The sequence below is a fragment of the Cricetulus griseus genome (assembly GCF_003668045.3).
Source record: "Cricetulus griseus strain 17A/GY chromosome 1 unlocalized genomic scaffold, alternate assembly CriGri-PICRH-1.0 chr1_1, whole genome shotgun sequence".
Taxonomy (NCBI): domain Eukaryota; kingdom Metazoa; phylum Chordata; class Mammalia; order Rodentia; family Cricetidae; genus Cricetulus; species Cricetulus griseus.
The window spans coordinates 211470657-211494540 of NW_023276807.1; the positions used below are offsets into that span (position 1 = coordinate 211470657).

At 41.1% G+C, this 23884-nt stretch overlaps 1 protein-coding gene and 1 non-coding gene across 2 annotated transcripts in view; both read left to right on the top strand.

Moving 5' to 3' along the window:
- Nucleotides 1–3813: 3813 nt before the first annotated feature.
- On the top strand, nt 3814–3916 carry LOC113832729. The gene has a single exon (XR_003480178.1). It is a non-coding gene; the product is annotated as a U6 spliceosomal RNA (small nuclear RNA).
- A 6175-nt stretch (nt 3917–10091) lies between these two features.
- Rnf17 (ring finger protein 17) overlaps nt 10092–23884 on the top strand; it is a 116697-nt gene continuing 102904 nt past the window's right edge. The window contains exons 1-2 of the mRNA XM_027390516.2: nt 10092–10221; nt 12775–12869. Of these exons, the coding sequence (XP_027246317.1) occupies nt 10092–10221; nt 12775–12869 (225 nt within the window). The remainder of the gene's footprint in view (nt 10222–12774; nt 12870–23884) is intronic.

Below are 23884 nucleotides of genomic sequence, written 5' to 3' on the forward strand. Positions count from 1 at the left end.
TTATAGTCTCAGAGTAACACAGGTGAGCCCAGGTTGGAGATTCTCCTTCATCTGAGTCAATGGTTCTCAACCTTCCTAGTGCTGCAACCTTTTAATACAGTTCCTCATGTTGTGGTGACCCCCACCCATAAATTTGTTTCATTGCTACTTCATAACTGTTAAATTTTCTATTGTGAATCATAATGTAAATATCTGATAAGCAGTGTGGGAAGCTGTCTTTGTGGGACTATAGTCGGATCCAGATGACTTCCTGGTTTGTACCTGAGGGGGGAGTATGAATTGAGAAAGAGCAGGTAAAGACATTTAAGAAAAAGACAGAGACATAGGATAGAGTCAGGAGGGCAATTCAGTGAATACTGAATGCCCCAAGTTTATTCTTCACCATTCTTAAATACCTTAACCAAAAAATGGGAACTTGATATCATGCATATGGAATAGACTTTTTTCATCAATTCTCCAAGGATTTGGTAGCCATACCTTAGATTCAATTTCTCATTATCTGGCCTCGAGAGTCAAGAGTAACCACACCTCAAGCTGGGCGTTGGTGGCAAACGTCTTTAATCCCAGCAACTGGGGAGGCAGAGGCAGGCGGATCTCTGTAGGTTCGAGGCCAGCCTGGTCTCCAGAGTGAGTGCCAGGATAGGCTCCAAAGCTACACAGAGAAACCCTGTCTCAAAAAACAAAACAAAACAAAAAAAGAGTAACCACCACACCTCATACCAAGTCTGTTGTTATTTAGATAAGACACCCAAGGCCAACCAAGGCCAAGATCAAAACATCCTACTGTAGCCATGCCTTAGACCTTTAGGTGTTATGACTTACTAAGGGCAGTTTTGAACTCTCTGACCTTGGGCCAAGATGAAGCGGAGCTATCTTTGTGGGTCCTGATAAAGCAAGATATATGATATGGGACCACATAGGGGTTACGACCCACAAGTTGAGAACCGTTGACTTAATAGAATCATTTGTTGACTCTACAGATATAAAACAACCTGCAAAGACAGGCAGAAAGAAAGAGAGGCTTGATCTAACCTTAGGTGTGACCATAGTTATCCACAGCAAGGGGCCATCTTTGTTACCCATGTGTGCAGATGGCCAAAATGCCCACAGAAGAAAATGGGGAGCAGTCTCTTTTAGGGACAGAAATGAATCCCATAGTCCACAAGGGGAACTGGGAAATGTAGTCTTTCAGCAGGAAACTCTCAAAGTACAGTTGCTGAAGAATGTGTTAAACATCAGGACAAGACACACTTGAAGAGAACCAAGTGTGGTCATTTGGAGAGGAATGCCCCAAGTGCATTGAGCGGCAGCCATCCAGATGATCTGATGACTTTGAAGTAGGCAGTTTATAACCAAGATTGGGAGCAGAAATGCATTATACTCATTACCGTATTGAAAGAAATGTTTGTAAGTGAAATTATAAGGTGATTTAGGAAGCATTACCGTACTGGCTTAACTATGTAGTTAAGACATTATAGATTAAAATACATAAAAAATAACTGAACCAGTTGATGCCAGTCTGTAATCCCAGCTCTTTGGGAAGCTGAGGCAGGACGACCATAAGTTCAAGGACTGTCTGAGCTACAGAGTAAGACCAGTTCTGAAAACTTTGTGAGACCCTATCTCAAAAAGTTAAAAGAAGAGGCTGGGGAGATGGCTCCATGGTTAAGAGCAATGTTGCAGAAGACCCAGGCTCCAATTCAAATCACCTACATGGTGGGTCACAGTCATTCATATCTCTGGTTCCAGGGAATCCAACAACCTTTCCTGATCTCCCTGGGCACCAGGCACACACATGGCACACACCAGGCACATACACAAGTACAGGCAAAACACTCACAAAAAAAAAAAAAAAAACTAAATCTTTTTAAAAAGTGAAACAATGTTTGGGATACAGCTTAGACTGGACTTACACTCTTTTCCTTGCCAATTGCAAATTTTTCCTATTTTTTCTGCTCCACCTTTTCTTTCGCTATAAGTCTATGTAAATGCATTGAGCAATGAACTTTCCACAGCTCCAATATTGTACTGTCTTGATATTTCTTCCACTAAAGCAATTAGTCCATTACTTTTGAACTTGGCCTCACTCAAGTTTTCAGAATATGAGAAAAAATGTGGCTAGATTCTTCACCAGAATGAAATGTGAGCAGCCTCCAGTCCAGTTCCTGATAGAGTCCTGTTCTCCTCTGAAACCCCTAAGCTTTTATTCTCTATATTTCAGTTCACATTCTGATCCTCCTCAAACCCACCAGCATGGCCTGTTAAGCTCTGCTTATAGCATTCAAGGGTTTCAATAGCTCACAGTTGCAAACTCTTCTGTATTTCCCCTACACACTAGTTCAGGAGGCCTCCTATGAACTGTATAATCAGGTTTGCCACAGCAACGATTCTAGTTTCTATATCAATTTTCTTAGTTACTTTTCTCAGAGCTGTGAACAACTATTTGACAAGAGGCAACATAAGGAAGGTTTCAGTTGGGCTAAAAATTTAAATGGCACACAGTCCATCATGATGGCAAAGACATTGCAGAGGATAATCCATGGCAGTGGAGAGCAACTTCCTGCTCGTATCTCCAGCAGAGCAGAAAACAGAGAGAGGCTTAGGCCAGAACCATGTGTAGGCTGTAAATCCAACCCCGATGACCTACTTCCCCCAGCCAGACCTTCATTCTTAAAGGTCCCACAGCCTACCAAAACAGTGCCACCAGCTGGTGACCAAATATTCAAACACATGAGCATGAAGGGACATTTCACATTCAGATGACAGCATATGGGAAGCATATGGGTTGACATAATATGGCAGCCATCTCTGGGAACATGCCTCAAAAACCTATTAACCCACATGAAACAGAGTCGGGTGGAAGAGGGCCTTGTGAATTCTGAAACGAAGCTTGCAAACAAGGACAGAGATGACTCTAGGGAAAGTTGGGAGTAGAGCCTGAGACTCAAGAACAGCTGTCAGTCAACAATACAGGGTTGAAAGGTTATTAGGGCATTGTTTTCATGGAAATAGGCAAGTGAATGCATTAATGAGTGTTTTTTAGCAAAGTCTTATTAATTCAGGTACAAGTTTTATTTGCCTTTATGATGAAAGTGTGGAGGTGGGAGGAGATAAGAAGATAACCACAAAAAGGGAAGAGGGGCAAGAAGGGTGGGGAGAGGCTAAAAACCCCATTTCCCAGGGTGGAGGTGCAGTGTATTGATTGGAGCCTTGCCTAGCATGCTTGAGGCACTGGGGTCAATGCTGGCAGCACGCACACATACACACACATTCCCATTTCCCTTGTGAAAACAGATAGTGGGCCTGATGATGATGTGACAGGGCTGCATCACCCCGACTAAGTTGTAACACTTCTATAAGATCTCCTCCTTCGGATGGATATTGGACGGTATCTATCATGGCTTCGTCTTCTCTTTGAAGCTATAATCACAGTTGGTGCCAGCTCTGTCAGAATTTTAGCCAGGACTGGTGAAACAAATTTAATGACATATCCTGACTAGAGCTTGGGAGGTCAGGATGGCACTTGCAATAAAATTAGTAGCCACAGACACCGGGAGGAGACGGAATGAGAACAGAGCAGTGAGGTGTTTTTATTCCTTTACGACGATAAAACAGTCTTCCCTCCACAGAGAAGGGCGGGTAGAAGAGCGAGCAGGTGTGCACTGCTTCTGCAGGTGTGTGTACTCAGAGTCAGGAACATAACCCCTGGTAGGAATGCCTGGCACTCAAGAGGTGTGCAACCAAGGACAGTACAGAAGCATTCTGGAGACATGTCTCAGCCAATAGACTATTTTCTATTGAAAGCCAACTCTAGTGCTTGCTTCAGCAGCACATATACTAAAATTGGAACAATACAGAGAAGATTATGACTCCTGAACAGGGTGACATTTCCTACTTATTGTTTACACCCATTTACCCTTGTGGGGAAAAACAGAAGGTTTTCCTTGCAAAGAATGAGTTGCAGAAGAAACAAAGGTAGTTGCCATGTTAGAGTTCTGCAGGGATATGAGAAAGAGCCTAAGTGGAAGCCAAGACTTTGCTGCCCCACAGAAAGGCTCACAGGAGTATGTCACTTCCCCAGGTTTTGGTTAGAACTCCCCAGAGCTCCATAGGAGGGACAGTGTCTTAAGGAGGGGTAATGTGACCCTTGTTATCTTCACTGACTCATTATAAAAGCAAGTGGATGCTAGAAAAGCCTCTCAACTTTTCCCCAGGGCAGCTATGTTATCTGCTCACTTATCCAAAATTTTATCTGTTGTAATTCCCTAAATTGAGTTTTCTGGAAGTAAAAATTAATAAATAAAATAAAATAAAAAAGGAAGAAAGAAAAGTAATTACCCAGTTTGGAAATCAGAATACCCAGGGCTCTTGCTCAGCACAGTAAAGTCAGAGTAATTCTTTGCCTTGGCTTCACCACCATAAACAAAAAGATGATAAGGAGAGGGCCTGGGGACTTTTAAAAGTTCTTCCTATCCTACTACCTTCTAATTTTTAAGAAAGAAAAGCCAATCATTTCTGGAAAGAGTTGGGTACTCTACCTTCTCCAGGATGTATATGGAAACAGCCTGTATGGGTTTATTTTATTCCTTTGAGAATCTCATGCATTCAAGCATGTATCTTTTCATATCACTCCCCTCCAGAGACAAAGTAGCAAGCACAAATATTATGAGTCCAGTGCCATCTGGTGCACTTTGAGACCATGACATGCTGGTTGGTATGCTCTCCCTACAGCTTACCATCTGGTGGTGCATAGAAATAGAGTATGAGAGTATAATAACAGCATTAAACTGATACTAAATGCATGCTGCATATTTATAATAATGTTACTTACAACCTGCTATTTTAGTAAAAATTGGCAAACACAAAGTTATATTAAATATAAAGCCAAAACCAAAGGTAAAATGCCCTCCCCCTCTCTCCTTCTCTCCCTCCTTCTCCCCTGACCTTTCTCTCTTTCTGTATGTGTGTGTGTGCATTTGCTTGCATATATATATATATACTTTGAAATTGTATTCTACCAATATATAAAGGGTAAATCAAAATTCTTGACCTTGTCTGTTCAAATTATTGTGTTCTTGTAGTTTGTTTTGATTTTGTTTGCTTTTTTGTTTATTTTTAAGATAGAATCTCACTATGTAGCCCTGACTGTCCTGGAACTCATCATGTAGACCAGGCTGGCCTTAAACTCACAGAGATCTGCTTGCCCCAGCTTCCTAGATGCTTGGATTAAACCCATGCCCTACCGTGACCAATTTACATTCTGTGGTTTTTGTTGCCTGGCAAACCCTTCTCATCTAAGAAAATTGAATTTTAAAGTGAAGGTAATGAAACTTATGCAAGATATTTATGTAATAAATATGTCATGGAATGTTGAATAAATTATGGAAGATAATGTTTATCATGAAGGAATTATTTAAAAGCAAAACAAGCCAGGTAGGTGGTGGTGCCTCATGCCTTTAATCCCAGCACTCAGGAGGCAGAGGCAGGCATATCTCTGTGAGTTCAAGACCAGACTGGTCTACAGGGTAAGTTCCAGGGCAGGTTTCAAAGCTACACAGAGAAAACCTGTTTCAAAATAGGAAAGAAAGAAAGAAAGAAAGAAAGAAAGAAAGAAAGAAAGAAAGAAAGAAAGAAAGAGAGAAAGAGAGAGAGAAAGAAAGTGAGAAAGAAAGAAAGAGAGAAAGAGAGAAAGAAAGAAAGAAAGTGAGAAAGAAAATCAGAAATCTTATTGAATATACTGCAGAAAACTAAAGATCTAAATAAAAGATATAAACAAAAATTTTGAATAGTCACAGTCCAGAAGAGTATATTAGTGATGGAATCTAGAATAAAGGTTGTCCCATATCTATAAAAACAAAAAGGACCAAAAGATAAGACTACAAGAGCCAAAATGAGTAATAAACATGAGAAGGTACCAGCTCCACTAACTAAACCAATCACTAGAGAAATTCGAGCAAATACCATACAGCAACCTTATAGCATACTCATTGAATTATTTTTATTAAAAAAATAAAAACCAAATGACTGCTGACCCAAGCATTTTCATGGCAGGATCTACTACAGTGGGAGTAAACAGGTAGACTGAGAGGCAAAGAAATTTGTCCATCTTCTATGCCCTTTAGTTCAGATAAACACTCCCCTGGTAATCTAGAATAGTTATTTGTCTCCAGGTGGGTTGTGATTTGAAATAATGATCTTTGAGTAATTGAGTAATCCAAGATAAGACAAGGCAGAGAGAGGGACAGAGAGGCAGAAACCGAGAGACAGAAACACAGTGAACTGTCTCCTCCACACATCCTACCACTATGACCCTGCTCTTCCTCACCATGGGCAGAGTCAATGGCACAAAGAGCTCTGAAGCCATGAGCCAAATAAATATTTCATCATTCAAATTTTAATCTCAACTATTCAGGTCACCACCACACAGAAGCAAATGGTACAACAAGTAAGTATCTACACTCCAATATTACTGTGAGTATATAGAATGCCAAAGAAACACAATTTTCCTTCAAGGAATGATACTTTAACATACAACTTCTCAATAACAATAGAAAAACAAGTCATGTAATGTTATTTGAGAAAATAACCTAGGCTTTGGGGTCAGTAAGCAACCGATCAAGCATAAGAATGAGAGAAAATTCCTTTTCATGCAAATAAAAACTGACCCTATTCACTGGCAACAAATCCTTACTTAAATATACTTCTTAAGGATGCCCCTGAAGAAGAAAACTTATCCTAGGTGAAAGGTATAGAATACAAGGAAGAATTTTTAAAAAGTAACCAACATGTCAGTATATTCTAGCAGATATAATAAAACTAGACAACCTAAAAATAAATTATTTCTTAAACTGGTTGGAAGGTACATGGGCATTTGTACTTTTATTCTTCGCTTCCTTATTTTTAAGGATAAAACAAAGAAATAATTTTTTTCTTTTTTTTCTCTCTTTTTATTATTATTAACTCAAGTTAGGGAACAAGCTTGTTTCACATGTACTTCCCCTCTCCCTCTCCCTCTCCCTCCCCTTACCCCCATTCCTTCTCCCCCACCTCCAACCTACCCCCCACCCCATCCACCCACCACTCCCCAGGCAGGGTAGGGCCCCCAACCAGGGCTCCACCAAGTCCACCAAATCTTCCTGTGCTGGGCCTGGGTCCCTCCCCATGTGTTCAGAGACAGAGTGCATCCCTTCAAGTGGGATGGGCTCTCGAAGTCCCCCACATACACCAGGGCAAAAAGCCAGTCCACCTCCGGAGGCTCCCAGGAGTGCAGGGGCCTCCCAGATGGCATCCATGATCAGGGGGCTGGATTAGTCCCATACTGGCCTCCCAAAGAGCGTCTGGGGTCGATATGCTTTCCCTTTTTCAGGCCAACTGTTTATGTGGGTTTCTCCAACCTGGTACAGACCCCTTCGTTCTCAAAGAAATAATTTTAATAGCAGAGGGAAGAGAGTTCCAGGCAGAAGTTCCTGAGGCTAGAAAGAACTTGATTTACTATTGTGGGATAGCTGTACACTGTGTGAAGATGTATTGCTGTGACTGGTGTAATAAAGAACTGAATAGTCAATAGCTAGGCAGGAGGTATCAGCGAGACCTCCAAACAGAGAACTCTAGGAAGAAGAAAGGCAGAGTGTCAGCCAGACATGGAGAAGAAACAGGAGGTGCAAGATGGAAGAGAGGTAGTACCAAGTGGCAGAATGCAGATTTTAAAACATGGCTTAATTTAAGTTTTAAGAACTAGTTAAGTACAAGCCTAAACTAAGATCAAGGTTTTATAAATAATAATAAGTTTCTGTGTCATTATTTGTGAGCTGGTGGCCCAAAGAAAGATCTGAAGACAATCTACCTACCAAACTGAGAAGGACAGTATGTCTGGGGAAATGAGACTAGAGAGAAAAGCAGAGCCAAATTTGTAAGATTTTATCACAGTTATTGGCAATAAACAGTTCCAAACAAAAGATCTAACCATTGTAGATTAACTTAAGACGACAAATCTGTTGTACTTGTGCATTCTTTTTAATACTAAGTGCCTACTATTAGTGTCTAAATTCATACCACTGTAGTCTTCACTAGTCCTAATTTATCCGAGATTATTCAGCTTCTGAGATTGCCAAAGGCCTGATGATAGAGATACCACTGATATTCAGAAGTACCTCTACACTGTACCACCTCAGAGATTCATATTTTGGTCAAAATGAATCTCTATGCAATGATATTGGTATTATTCAAATTATACCACAAGAATTGAATAGTGGTGTGTGCCTGTTAGTTACTCCAACAGGTGTGGAAGCTCAGATAAGAGATCACCTGAGTTCAGAAGTTTGCAACCAGCCTGGGAAACGTAGCGAGACTCTGACTCAAAAAGCAAACTAATAACGATACCTAGAGGAAAAGACATTTATGTGCTGAAGCGGTGGTCAGCATGGGGTTCTAAAGCTCTAAAACAACCTACAAAGACTGCAAAGACACCAGTTGATAAAGAGGAAGGGGTGGATGTTTCAGATGGGGGCAAAGAGACAAAACTTGTTTGTGTTTTTGTTTTTCAAGACAGGATTTCTCTGTATTGCTTTAGAGGCTGTCCTGGAACTTGTTCTGTAGACCACCAGGCTGGCATCGATCTCACAGAGAACCGCCTGCCTCTGCCTCCCGAGTGTTGGGATTAAAGGCATGCACCACCAATGTCTGGCCAAACTTTTTTTTAAGGTAAGAATAATCAACATGTTGCACAAGACTACTACCTTGATTAGTATTAGGAAGCACCTTAAGTTCAAAAACTACTGGATGGGTGAATGGAGAAAGATTTAAGTGTCCATATTTCTTCCTTTAGGTAGCAAGGGATAAGCATTTTTCAGTAGGACTATGCCTTTAATTTTTTAAATCAGTCCATCATAAAACTTCTCAATTAGTAAAAAGTTGGCTTATTTTCATACCCATAAACATTGGTCACTATTTTCAAAAGATAGTCTAAAAAAGCAATCATGTTCATAGCAATTTACAAGTGGATGGCACACGTTTAGACACTGTGGCATACAGTATGTTCACTTTTACAATGTTCAATACACAAACAAAAAACTCAAGGTGCAAAATAGTTTGTTTTACAAAAAAACACAAAAATGTCAATTGCTCTCTACGAGGGTGTGCCTCCGAACACCATAATACAGAGAGGAAAAAAGAAGCTAAATACACAGGCTTTATTCTTTGCAGCTGAGTCGGTCCTGCCACCTCTAGGTGTTACTTCTGAAATACTTCATCATTTTAGCTGCCAGATTCTTTCTTCACCAGTCCTGTGGTTCCCTGATTAAAGGATAAAATCCAATATTCAGGATGCTCCAAAATTCTTCAGACCCCTCCAAAAGTCCCACATTAAGGAAACTAATACCCCGGCTGAATGACTTACAAATTAATTCTTTCGCAGCCACTTTATCTCCCAGCTGAAGTCTCTCCTTATGTTCTTTCTCCCTGGAATGCCTACTTGCTGTTTATTTCTATTAGTACTAGTGGGGGTATAGGGTCTAGGAGAAACCTAGCAATGTCTACAATTGACTTCATGTCTTAAACACTGTTGCTAGATACGTGCCTTTCAAGCAATCATCTACTAGTTTGCAAATGCTTAGCATCCCTGATGTCTTCCAAGACAAAGCCTCGCAGTCTCAGCAACTGTTAGTAACGAGCACCCCTTTGTTTGGAATTAATCGACTCTCTCACAAGGGTAACTAATTGACTTCTCTGCTACAGCTGCTATCAAGGACTGGATTGCACCCTGACACAGAGCAGACAGACAAGGGACCTCCTTCGTTCCAAAGACCTGATACTCGAGGTTCCCCACGATGACAATAGTGATACACGAAGCTCAAATTTGAGTTGACAGACTGTGTAACGTGGTGACTCCTGGGTAAGACTTGAAAAGTCAATTCAAGGCCTCTTTCTGGTTCACAGGTGTCCGGGATAAAAACGAAAGCCCAGTCCCACGCAGGCGCAAGGGACCTAATCTTTCTGCCTCCTGATTGGCTACCTATGGCCCCAGCTTCCTATGATTGGCCCTCGCCGCAAGGGCAGCTGGGACTCGCACGTGCTGCTGCTCCTCACCGGGAGCGATGGCGGCAGAGGCGTCGACAGCTGGCTTCACCGCGTCTTGCGCCCACATAGTGGGGAGTAAGAGTGGGCCGCTGGATGCTTCGGAGTGCCAGTGCACTCGGTGTGGGAGAACGGTGTCCGTTGTCTCCGGTGAGGAGCCGGGGGTGCTGGGCGTCCCCGTGGAGTACGGTACCGGGGGCGGGCGGGCGGGCGTCCGTCCGTCCGTGGGAGTTGTGCTGGGCCTGCGAGGGTCAGGCCGCGAGTGTGTGAGGGGCCTGGGCCACCTGGACCGAGCACGGGCTGGTGCGCAGTTGTGCCCCTCAAGGCTCTCTCCACACGCCCGGGGGGATGGAGACACAGGCGCCCTTAGCTGCTGCGCTTCCCGGGCCACTGCCAAGTCCCTGGAGCATCTTCCCCAAGTGGGTAGACTCACGAAGGAGCGGGCCAAGAAGCGTAAGGTGCTTATTAGCCACCCTCCTCAAACTTTCACCACCTTTGCTTCGAAAAAGCCAGAAACAAGCCCGGCTGTGGTGGCGCACGCCTTTAATCCCCACACTCGGGAGACAGAGGCAGGCGGATCTCTGAGTTCGAGGCCAGCCTGGTCTCCAGAGCGAGTGCCAGGACAGCCGCGGCCATTACACAGAGAAGCCCTGTCTAAAAAGAAAAACAAAGCAAATAAAAGAAATGCTGAACGGTCTTCTGATCAAGAAGGAATGAAACTTAATTTTCCTGTGTCGTTTTTCTTGTGGGAGTAATGAGTAGACTGAAAAGTTCTTAGGGGGAAAAAAGGCGTAGTTGTTTATCTTAAAGCACTGTTTGGGAAACTGCAGTGCCCTTTGTGAATCTTGTGGTTTGGATTATGTTCTTTTGAGGAGGTGGTACAGAGTTTTTGCCTTTGTTCACCATGCCTCTTATTAAGCTCATTTACAGTCTGCAAAATGAGTTTTTAAGCTCAGGTTGTTTTAATGTAACTTAAGTATTTTAGAAGACTTTAACAGGAATTACGTGTTCGGTCTGAACTCCTAGAATGACTGAAAGGTCTCGTTCTTTTACCTGTTTGATGTTTGTACTTTAAAATTGGAGGGCAGTGGGCTTTTTCCAGATGGACACTATTTAGGAGACAGAACCTTCTGTAGCTGCATTTTCAGTGGGGAGTAACAACTCTATGGAGGCATTTGTTTTTCAGTACTAGGCGTGGAACCCAGATCACGGTGCATGCCAGCAAACTAGCTGCCTTTCTCTAGCCTCCTAGTTAGGATTACAGGCTTGCACCACTAGGCCTGGCCCTATTTGGAGTTTTGATCAATGCTTCGGTTAGAAAATGCCCGTTTTAAGGTGAAGATTATTACAAAATAAGGTTCTTAAGCATAACCTTTTAAAGCCAGTGGTTTGTCTGTATATTTGTATGTGTTACAAGATTTGGAAATTCTCAACTGGTAAATAGTTAAGCTTTGTAAACTGAAGTGTCTCATAGGTCAGCTTGTGCAGTATCAGAACTTTTATAAAAACAGTTGAGAATCTTTATTACTTTGGTAATATTATCTCTGAATTTTAAATGACTTTAAAAGTCTTCTACCAAATATCAGCTTGATGAAAAGTTAAAATACTTTAATAAAAAGTCATATTAATGAAATTGCATAAATGTGTTTTAACAAAACATGTGCTAATTTTAGTTTCCTTTAAAAGATTTTATTTTCTGTGTAAGGGTGTTTTGTCTGTATTAAAATATAGCACTCTTGTACCAAGTTTCTGTTTGCTGAAAATTTTCTTTAAATTTTATTATGTATTTTAGGTATGAGTGCTCTGTCTGCATGTACACCTGCATGCCAGAAGAAGGCACCAGCTCCCATTATAGATGGTTTTGAGCCACCATGTTGTTGCTGGGAATTGAACTTAGGATCTCTGGAAGGGCAGCCAGTGCTCTTAACCACTGAATCATCTCTCCAGCACCCTAAAATATTTTTTTAAAATGTCAAACTAATGAAATTATTATAATTTAGCAAGAATTCCATAAATGTGGTCTAGCAAAACATTACTAACTTTAGTTTCTTTTTTAAGAAAAAGGATTATATTTTGTGTTTTGCCTGCATGTATGCCCATGAACCCATGTGTGCCTGGTGACTGAATGGAAAAAAGCTGGCACTTATTTGTAGTTCTCTTGGGCTTACCTACCAGCTAGCCTAGGCTATTTGACATGCTCCAGGCCAGTTAGAGACCCTATCTCAAAAAACAAAAGGGACCTACTTCTGAGGAACAGAACTCAAGTTGCCCTCTGGCCTCCACATGCACCCACACATGTGCATGCTCACACCCACAAAAATAAATAGTGAAGTAAGATAGCACGAACACATTTTTCCATCTTTAGGTTGGACATAATACTTGAAGCCAGTTAGACATGGTATTTACAAAGGTCACACTTTGTATGATTGTGAAACATGGCAAATCCATAGTTGTATAGGTTCAAAACTGGATTCATGCAGACATTATATAGCTGCATGATTCTGCTTCCTGATATTTCTGCCCTCCCCATTTTTACTTCAGTAGTTTCTCCTAAATGTCATTTTAATAAGTCAGCCAATCTAACTTAACTAGATATCTTTTCATAGATAGTAGAATATTTTTTGAATTTGCCCTTTGATGGGTAACTATTCCCTATTAGACATGAACAAATTGTAGAATGTTTAATTGAAATTTCATCAATAGGTCACCACCATGAGCTTCAGTGTGGACATATCTTTTGTGAACAGTGCCTATTAGTAACTCAAGAGTATACCACAAGCAAATGCCCTGATTGTGAGGTAAGTTTCCTAATCTTTCATGTTGAATACATGCTCATGTTATAGATAAAAATGTTAGGCCACTAAAATGTTTCTAATCAGAACTAGAAACATATTCTGACTGCTTAGTCCCTGAATAAAGAGGCATTAACAGGAGATAAAACTGTCCATTAGCCAGGACTTTCAAAATATGTTAGCCCAAGGGGAAAAGATAAATCATCCAAATAAAGAGATAATTAGTATATATTATTAAAGAGCTATGTGATTAGAAATGTCAAATATAGTTGGTTGTGCTGGTACATGCATGCCTTTAATTGTAAATGGAATTCTTAATTGCTCTAAGTAATAAAAACCCAGAGTCAGACACAGGAAAATGCTGAGAGATCAGAGAGAAGGAGGAGTAAGCCACTACCTCACCTAATCTCCTTATCATCTCAGCAGACCAGAGAGTGAGTTCCTGTCTCTTCCTGCTTATATCCTGTTTCCACACAGCTACTTCACTTCCTTTCTTTCTGTACAAACCTCTAGACTTCTATGGTTAGCTAGTGATAAGCTCCATTCTTTGACCTTCAGACTGGCTTTATTTGTACAAGCAAGATATCACCACATTTAATCCAGCATTCTGGTGACAGGCAGGTCTCTTGTGAGTTTAAGGACAGATTGGTCTATAGTGAGTCAGGATATCCAGGGCTATGTAGTGAAATCTTGTCTCAGAAAGAGAGAGAGAGAGGGAGGGAGGGAGGGAGGGGGAAGGGGGAAGGGGGAAGGGGGGAAGGAAGGAAGGAAGGAAGGAAGGAAGGAAGGAAGGAAGGAACTAGAAGACATTTTAGGTAATTTATTGTCTTGGACAAGAAAGCCTTGTTAGATACATCACTTGCATGAGAACCATGGGAAAAAGGTGTTAAAGTTGACTTATTTATAATCAAGTAGGGAGGAAAAAAAGACTTGAAAGTAGATAAATGACTGCTGGAGAAGAGGGAAGAGGCCAGAGAGAGGGAAGATAGGAAGAGTAATGGGGATGTGTGTCTGAGTATGATCAAGGTACATAATATGCATATATGAAAATGTCACAGTAAAACTGTTGTTTTGCATAATTACTATATACTACTAATAAAAGTCACCTTTACATTTATGAGCAACACAGGTAACATAAATAAAATTTAAAGATAAGAAATAAGTGGCAGGGGCTAGAGAGATTGCTCAGCCATTAAAAATACTTGTTCTTGCAGAAGACTGAGGTTCAATTCCTAGCACTCACATGGTGGCTCACAACCATCAGTAACTCTAATTTTAGGGGATCTAAACTTCCCCTTCTGGCCTTTACACATCCCAGGCATAAACATGGTACATAGATATATATGCAGGTAAAACAATCATATACATACATATGCACATATGCATATATTTAATAATATGTTATGAAATATATCCGCATTTTATTTTTTTCCGAGACAGGGTTTCTCTGTGGCTTTGGAGGCTGTCCTGGAACTAGCTCTTGTAGACCAGGCTGGTCTCGAACTCACAGAGATCCACCTGCCTCTGCCTCCCTAGTGCTGGGATTAAAGGTGTGCGCCACCAACGCCCGGCTTATATCTGCATTTTAAGTTAGGATTCTTTATACAATTTTAACTGAAATCTTGAATCATTGTATTTAACTTTTCTCATACTTTCTAGAAAAAAACATCCTCTATCAAGTCTGCTTCTGGTTACAGTAACCTTTTACTAAGAAATGATAAGCTTAAGGAAGATTAACAAGAGGTGGAATTTACAATTAACCAGAAATATGCTTTAAAATATCATTTAGTCCAGTGTGGTTTGTTAATAGTAACATTTTTCTTACCTAACTCAGTAAATAATACATAGATAGGCAGCATATTTTACTTAGAACCTTCAAAGAGGGGCTGGAGAAGGATGACTTAGCTGTTATTGGCACATACTGTTCTTGCAGAGTTCAGCTCCCAGCACCCATGTTGGACAGCATAGTCATTGATTATTCCAGACTGTTGTCTTCCCGGCTGTGCTCAGAACCAGCCTAACAGCCCCAGTTTGGATCCTGAGTGGGGGTGTATGGATGAGGAGAAGCTAACTACCCAACTACCCAGCGACGTTAAAGATGAGACAGAGACGCCTGGTCATAACAGGAGGGCTCCAGTTAATACCAAAGGCCATGGTTTATTGGAGCATCATCTTAAGTAACCATCCAAAAGTGGGGGTAATGGCAGAAGATATCTATTATCATGCATAAAGGGCTGAATAGGAAATATTTTCTTTAATCCTAGAGACTCTCCTAAGCAGCATGTACTCAAGCCCTCAGACCCTCCATACCAGCATGTCTCACTAGCCTTTGGGATGGGTATAGACTGGCCCTGGATCAAGTCTTTTGTTATACAGAAATAGGAACCCTTCCCCACCGAGGCCAGGCATCCAGTGGTAATCAACCAATATCTAAAAGACGATAGAAGTTCTGAGCTCTTAGAACTCGTGGCTGGGCAGAACATATTTCTAAAATATTATGTGGGCCCCAATAATTTATAACTCCCAACTCCAGGGGAATCCAGTGCCCCTGTCTTTCACAGGTACATACACACAAATAATTTTTTAATTAAATATAAATTTTGAGGAAAAAATCTTCACTTAGAACAACTCTTCCATACCAAATACTTGCCTTTCACACTAACAGTTAGCATCTTATAGTCTACCGTATCTCTTAGCAACATTGACCCATTCTTGTGAATGTCCACTATAATGGATATATAATAAAGAAATTTTAATTAATATGAAGTTTGCACAATTTCTCAAACCCATTCCCATTTTTAAAAAGTCCTGTCAGCAAGTTTGTAATTGTTAGTTCCAAAAGAAATTCACATTTTAATTGTCTCATTCACTTTAATGTTCGGCAACTTGATGGGGGGAAAGGTACCTACTTGTTAAATTGTAGTCGCTACCAATGAAATTTGATAACCCTGAAATGGAGTGACTTTTCATGCATCATACATGTGACTTACCTGTTGTTCTCCTTTGAGGGCCCTTAACAGAGCCTTTGCATATCGTCTTTTGAAGTTATCTTTTCTCTTAATTGTAAGGCTACTTTATACAATGCGTCAACACTGTCTTGTGTAAATAGACTATTGGAGGTCTTCTCTACATCTAACATTTACTGTATTTTGCTGTTCAGAAATGTTTCCTTCTTCAAGGCTTACAGAACTTTTAAAAACAGACCTTCCTACATCTCAGTCATAAATATATTGTATGTTTTAATACTTACATTATAAAGAGCATATATTTAGGGTAGAGAGGTGGCTTTACAAGTAAAAAGCACTTGTGGCTCAAGTTTTATGCCCTAAGTTTAGAACCCACAATGGAAGGAGAGAACTAACTCTGGAAAGTTGTTTTGTGACTTCCATGCATGACTCACATGCACCTATACTCTTATACATATACAACAAGAATAAAATATTTAAACTTCTCTTTAAACATATATATTTAAAGCCGGGTGCACGCCTTTAATCCCAGCACTTGGGAGGCAGAGGCAGGCTGATCCCTGTGAGTTCCAGGCCAGCCTGGTCTATAGATCGAGTGCCAGGATAGGCTCAAAGCTACACAGAAAAACCCTGTCTCGAAAAACAACATACATACATCATACATACATACATACATACATACATACATACATACGAGAAAGATAGCTGATAACACACAGTCATGATTGGCCAGAGTGAGTCTCCAGGGAATAATCTGGAAACTGCTATCAGAAAAGCATTCTAAAAAGCTAGAGAGAAAGGCCATACCCAGGACAGTAGCAGCAATAGCAGGAGAAACTGGGGGAACCTTGTCCTTTGGACGTAAGTACTTGATATTGCCAGCAAACAACAGAATCAAGATGCCATTTGAAAAAGACTTCTGCTGTTGTGGCACTCCAGCAGCCTGAGAGAACCTTGGTGGAACATATTCTCACAAAACTCTTTAAGAGTCATGAGCCTGTTCCTGAAAACTAACAATACTGAGAAACTGCAGGAAAGCATTTAATCAGATTTACATTACATTCAGCAAGCTGACAATTGGGTGGAACCAACATATATACCAGAACTTTTGACTCACACCAAAGTAGCATGCTAGATATTGACAAGACCCGCACAAAGGTGGGGCTGCATTCACAACCAGAGCGCTGAGAAATTTTCTGTGGTGCCCAGTGTGAAACCCTTCCATGAAGCACTTAGGACAGTAGCAGTAACCAACATCCAAAGGAAGACGTAGAAGGGAGAACAGGACCAACCATTGCAGAGCAGCTCTTAGTGACAACATTCCTGGAGCTGGAGAAAGAACAAGAGACAGTCTAGATGAAGGAAAGCCAGCAGTCAGCTTTCATATTCTGCATCTCCACCTAGTGTGTTCTTTCCCTGCATCTATTCTTATTTGTTTGACAGCCAATGTCATCTTAGCATTTAGGTTAGCCCTACTCTAATTTTGGCTTATATTGCCTTCTTTTCCCACTCTTTTCTTTTACTCTGCCAAAGCACATCTGGCCTGGTGTGCATGATCTCTGCCTCAGCATCCTGAGAGGTGGTGCTAGCCTGAGAGATGGTGCTATTCTACCACCCCTGAAAAGCTTATCTTGACTTCTTCCTCTTTAGTCTGCCTTTAAGCATATTCTGTCACTTGCCTTCCACTTTTTAAACCCCCTACAGTTCCTTCTCCTATGAACACTCATCTTCCTTTACTTTCTTTCATCCCAATACTAATTACTAGTCTTAATGTCTTTTTTCTTTCTACTCATCCCCACAGTAACTAATATGTTAGTACCCGTAGGATTCAATGTCCCTTTTCACTAAAATGATTAGTGCTTAGGGGTGATTCTTATACTTGGCTCTTACTTTGATTTTATACTGTGTCTGCCACTGAATAATGACTGTTGTTGCAGACAGTACTCTACTCACAGGGGAACACTAGAGATAGGATCTGATGCCCTGGATAATAGATAAAAGACAAGTCATCCCTAACACAAACTAGTCCTTCCTGAACATTGCACACACTTTCACTGAAAGAAGAAAGGTGACCTAAAAATATTCAGCAATCAATCTAACTCTTAATTCACAAGTCCCACTGCAAAAAAACACAAGAAACATGAAAAATCAAGATAACGCATCTCCTCCAAAATCTGCCAGTCTCAGAGTAATAATCTCCAATGAGGACAATTTAGGCAAAATTCCAGATAAAGAGTTCAAAGAATGATAAATGTGTTTGACGAAATTAAGGAAAACACTATAAACTTCTGAGTGAATCCCCAAAAGCACAAAGGCAGCTGAGTAAATCAGGAAGTCAGCACAAGATATGAAAGTGGAATTCAAAAAGGAGACAGTTTAAGGGGAAACCCATCTGAAGAGATGCCAGAAGTGAAAAATGTAAAAAAACTCAGTTAAAACCTTCACTAATAGAATGGCCCACAAGGAGGGCAACACATGAGGGGTTGAAGACAATACAGAAGAATTGTTACATTCTGTTGAGGGCTGATAATTTTTTTTAATGTGGATGTTTTTTTAAAATCAAGGTCTTTGGGATGCCATAAAAAGACAATCTACAGATAATGTTAAAAATGGGGAAGAATTCTATGCTGAAGTCAGATAATATTCCAATACAATTATAGCAAAAAATCCCCTGTATTAGGGTTCTCTAGAGCAGCAGTTCTCAGCCTGTGGGTTTTGACCCCTTTTGCAAACCTCTATCTCCCAAAATATTTACTATTTATCACAGTAGCAAAATTACATTTATGAAGTAGCAACAAAAATAATTTTATGGTTGGGAGTCACCACAACATGAGGAACTGTATTAAAGTGTTGAAGCATTAGGAAAATTGAGAACCATTGTTCTAGAGTAACAGAACTTAAAGGTGTGTGTGTGTGTGTGTGTGTGTGTGTGTGTGTGTGTGTGTGTGTGTGTGTGTGTGTGTGTGCACGTACATATGAGAGGAGGTACTTACTAGAATATTTGCAGACTAGAAGGGTGGTGGTGGCACACACCTTTAATCCCACCACTTGGGAGGCAGAAGCTGGCAGATTTCTGTGAGTTCAAGCGAGAACAGCCTGGTCTACAAGAGCTAGTTCCAGGACAGGCTCCAAAGCTACACAGAGACCAAAAAAAAAAGTTTTCAGACTGTAGTCTAGCTAGTCCAACAATGGCTGTGTAAGGTCCAAGAATCCAGTAGCTGTTCAGCCTGTGAGGTTGGATGTCTCTGCTGTACATTGGTATGTGCCGAATCCTGAAGAACTAGGCTCTACAGAGTGAGTACCAGGATAGGCTCCAAAGCTACACAGAAAAACCCTGGCTCGAAAAACAAAACCAAAAAAACCAAAAAACAAGCAAGCAAAGAGAGAGAAGTAAGCTTCTTTCTTCCATATCCTTACATAGGCTGCCAGCAGAAGGTATGGCCTAGGTAAAAGGTATACATCTTCCCATTGCAGAAGATCTGGTAAATTTAGATCTTCCCACCTCAGATATCCAGACTAGAAGGGGATCTTCCCACTTGAAGTGATTTCATTAAGGAAAAAATATCTCTCACAGATCTTCCCAGTCATTTTAGTTAATGCCATATGTAGTCAACCAAGAATAGCCATCACATCTCCCTAATCTAGAAAGGGGCTCATCAAAGTACAAGAGGCATAGAACAGTAAATAGCACAGGATAAGAACATTCCCAGTATCATGTATTAATTAGCACAAAAAAAACTTGATTTACACTTTTCAGTAATAACCCTATATATTAATGCTCTCATTCCTCTATCAAATGATACATATTAGCAGAGTTGATTAAACAAGGTCTGTTTTCTTCCTCCAAGATAAATGTCAAAGATAAATACTGTTTTATGGTAAAAGGATGAAAAGTATTCCAAACAAATGAAACTAGGAATCAAATAGGTATCTCTAACATCTAACAAAATAGACTTCAAACAAACTAGTCAGAACAGATAAAGTGACTTCCTGCTGATTAAAGGAACAATCAGGAAGATACAAGAATTCTAAGTATAGGTATACCAAAATTCGTAAATACTAGATTACAAACTCACAGATGAACCCAACACAATAATAGTAGGTGACTCTCACCAAGAGATTATTCTGATGAAAACTAAACTGATCAGAGTTAAATGACATTATAGACCCAATGGATTCTGTAAAACCCCACAGAATAGACATTCTTCTAAGTATCCCATGGAAGTTTCTGTAAAAATAGATCACACGTTTTACACATATTTTGGTGCGACACGAAATTGGTGGTCCAGAAAACTGAAATGGTTTCTTGTAGTCTGTCTCACCACTGTTGATGTCTTGGTCACTAACAATTCTAGAACTGAATAAAAATGAAGACACAACACACCAAAATCTAATGAGATACAATGAAACCAGGGTCCATTATGGAAAGCACTATGGAAGTTTCTCAAAAAACAGAATTTTCATATGACCCTGGTATTCTGTCCCTGGGCATATATCCAAAAGATTCTATATCCTACCATTTAGATGCTTGCATGTACATGTTTCTTGCCACTCTGTTCATAATAACAAGAGAAATGGAATAAGCCTACCTGTTCATTGTGGCTGCCCTTGGCAACCACTAAGTCTGAGTATCAGGCGAAAGCCTGGAGATTTGGATGAACGACAAGACACCTGGTTGATTTTCTGAGAGAATGTCTCTCACTTTTATTGTAGATCAGCCTTATATACAAACTTACAAAAACCCCAGGTCAAAGGATTCACAACAGGATATTGATCCTAATGGGGTGAGGCCAGGAAAACAGGAGGTACCTGTGGTTATGCTGGAAAACAACTGTTGGGGGGGGGGGCTGGGTCCCAACATCTCTCCCTTCTTTATATATAACAAAACAGTTATCAAGTAAAACTATAAGATTTTAACGATTCTATCTTAGTGTGTTACTATATCTATCTTCAACTCCATCAAAGACCATAGAAGGATAATATATAATCTCTAGAACTAACAGAGACATCTTGCTTCCTAGACAGTCACCCAAAGTTTCTTGGTAATGTTGGGCCATCCATCTTTAGCCTACATATCACATTGTGTCTGAAAGACTTCTCAGCAAAGCAGGAAGTTCTAAACTGTCCACGTGCATTGGCAGTTTGTACTCCTCCATGAAGCAGGAACTCTTTAGGCATTTTCTTGTGGGTCCTGCATGTCCAGTTTATAAAGCAACAGTTAAACAGTTCAGGCAAGAGTAGCTAGTCTTGCCATGTCAAAAGCAAACTCTATAATGAGTTTCTTGAATGCCCATCTTCCTCTCAGATGTAATTGGTGTGCCAGGAAAAGTTGTGTCTCACTGTCAAGATAAATCCTAAACCATTTAAATGCCATATGTTCTGTAGGTCTTTGAAAGGTTTGGAGAATATCTATGTATCTAGAAAACCTAACTAATATCAACAAATGAAGATCCATTCTAATATAAAGTATCAACAAATGAGGATCCATTCCAATACAAAGTATCATTTCTATTCCTCCTTTTTCCTTTAAAAAGTGATTGACTGTGACCAACCAACCAAATTTAAATGAAAACAAATATTAGGATCACCTGGGCCATTGCTTCAGGGGGTCCTGCCCCAAGAAACCATACCAGTCTGGAAGGAACCCACAGCTCTTCACCCTCCATGGAAATAAAAGCAGAAATTTCCCTTCCAAGTAACCTGTACTTTTAACAACTGTTGCTCCTTCCCCAGCAATTAAACAATTTAAAGACAACACAATAGCATTCTTTTGTTAACAGTCACACATTTACGATCACACTTCATACACACATGTGTGGCCACACCATTCATACAGAACATACATCTTTTGAACAGAATTCACAAAGGAGAGGAGGTGTGGGGAGGGATGTCCATCCTTACCATAGCTTGGCATCTTTGGAGGGTCTTGAGGACTGCCACATCTTTGTCCATTTCTGTATGGTCTTTTGTAGGGCCTGGGTCTTCTCTTATCCACTTGGACATATTCTCCTTTCTCATCCCATGCGACAGATGTGGATGGCTTGCAATGAGGGCTTGGGGAGACTGGCTGGAAGTCCAGGGCTATGTAATTCACATTGCAGTACTCTTTCTTTTGGATCTGGGTTGTTAGTGCCCCTCAGTACAGGGGATGAAGACATTGGGTTCTACATAGGGAACTATGTTGTACATAGTTCTCCTCACTATCTCCAGAGTCTGTGTCCAGAGTCTGTGTCACTATCTCCAGAGTCCAGATGCTTTGTGTGGGGATGGAACCGAAGTACTGAGAGAAGTTAAAGGTGTGGCTGACTGGGACCAAGACTTGGTGATGGGTGACTTGAAAGGGAGCTCATTGTTTCTCAGGTTAAAGGGTATTGGCTTTGCTTTTCCGCCAGGCTTGAGGTGATGATTGACTGGGGGTGGCTAGATCTCGCTTCCTCAGCTGGAGCCTCTATGAATAGGAAGGGCTGTGGATGGGTAGCCTTGTGGGTCAAAGTAATAGGGCACTGTGCTCATGGCGGGCACATAGTTGTCATCAGAACTGGCACTGTCTGATCCACCCACGATAGTCTTTTCTGGAGATTTAGCAGACCAGCAAGTGGTTTCTCCACCTCGTGTTGGGTATTTGTAGTCACTGACTGGAGGTCTTTGTTGAGGGCTGCCCGCCCCACTGAGGTGCTTTGGGGTGCTGTGAGGGGGAGCTATGGCTGAGTCCACTAGGAGGTCTCAAAATTCCCTACACAGGGTGTTGCTGGGTGCCTTGAAGGTATACACATCTTCATTATCTGCCTTAGACCCTGTGAGGCTGCCCTTGGTGTGGCTGTGTGAAGCCTGGCTACAGGGAAGGTTAAAAGCACTTTCTTCTGTATTGTGTCTGCTTGGCTTGCGAAGGCTATAGAAGCCATGGACCTGACTGCTGACTCTGTTGATACAGTGTCTTGTCCTGGGCAAGTTTTTGTGCAGCTGTATCACTCTCCTGTCTGGTGCTCTGAGAGAAGCTGGCATTCCTCACATTTTCTGTCCTTTGGCTTATGCATTGGTGTCAGTGTTGATACTCCTGAGGTGCACTGGTAGACAAGGCAGGCCGATGTGGCTTGACACGAGGGGCTGGCTAGAGTGTGAAGGAGCTGAGAACTTCCTTGCTTGGAGCAGGTGCTGACTGGAGCTGCTGAACTCAGCTGGAGAAGAGCGGAGACTGTGATTGACTGAAGAAAGGTTTCTTAGAGAGTCTGTGCTCTCTTTAGTCTGACTGAAGCTGAAGATCTGGCAGATGCTCTGGACCCACCTATTCATGTCAGCCTCTGTCTCAGACACCAGGTAGAAGGTGAGCTCATTGGTCTTGATATCAAACATAAAACTCTTTTGGATCTCTTTTTTGTTGAAGGTCCAGTCTACATCCAACTGCTTACAGAGGTTTAGGTTGATGATCTACAGGGGTTTCTTAGAGTGTTCATTCTTATGGTATTCTAGAACATCTGGGTCACCATACATCTAACCTTTCCGCAGGATAAACCAGCGTTTCTTCTGAGCATAGTGCCCCAACTTTTTCTCGAGGTGATTTCTCCAGCTAGCCTGTGCACACCACATTGTTGCAGGCTGACTGGAGCCCACAGCAGGCTGGAGTGGACAAGGGCATGGGCTGCTGGGTCAGCTGGCTGCTGGTGGGAAGCTCATGGGGCAGGGATTTCCCATATTTCGTTAATAATTTTCCTAACATTATTTCTTAATTCAAAGTTAAAATGAAATCTTAACCACTACTGTTTCTTTCAACTTTCTCTGTGTATTTAACTGTGATCTCTATTCCAATCCAACTCTCTTAGGAGTTGAGGCACCCCTTCTCCAGCACCTTTACAATCCAACTCTCTTAGGAGTTGAGGCACATATTTTCTAGTACCTTTTGCCAGTCCAACTCTCTCAAGAGTTGAGGTACCTATTCTCTAGTACCTTTTGCAATCCACACAACTAGGTCCCAACAGTTCATTGGCAGATAAATGGATAATAAAAATGTGATACATGTACATACAATAGAATTTTATTACACCATAATGAAAAATGGAA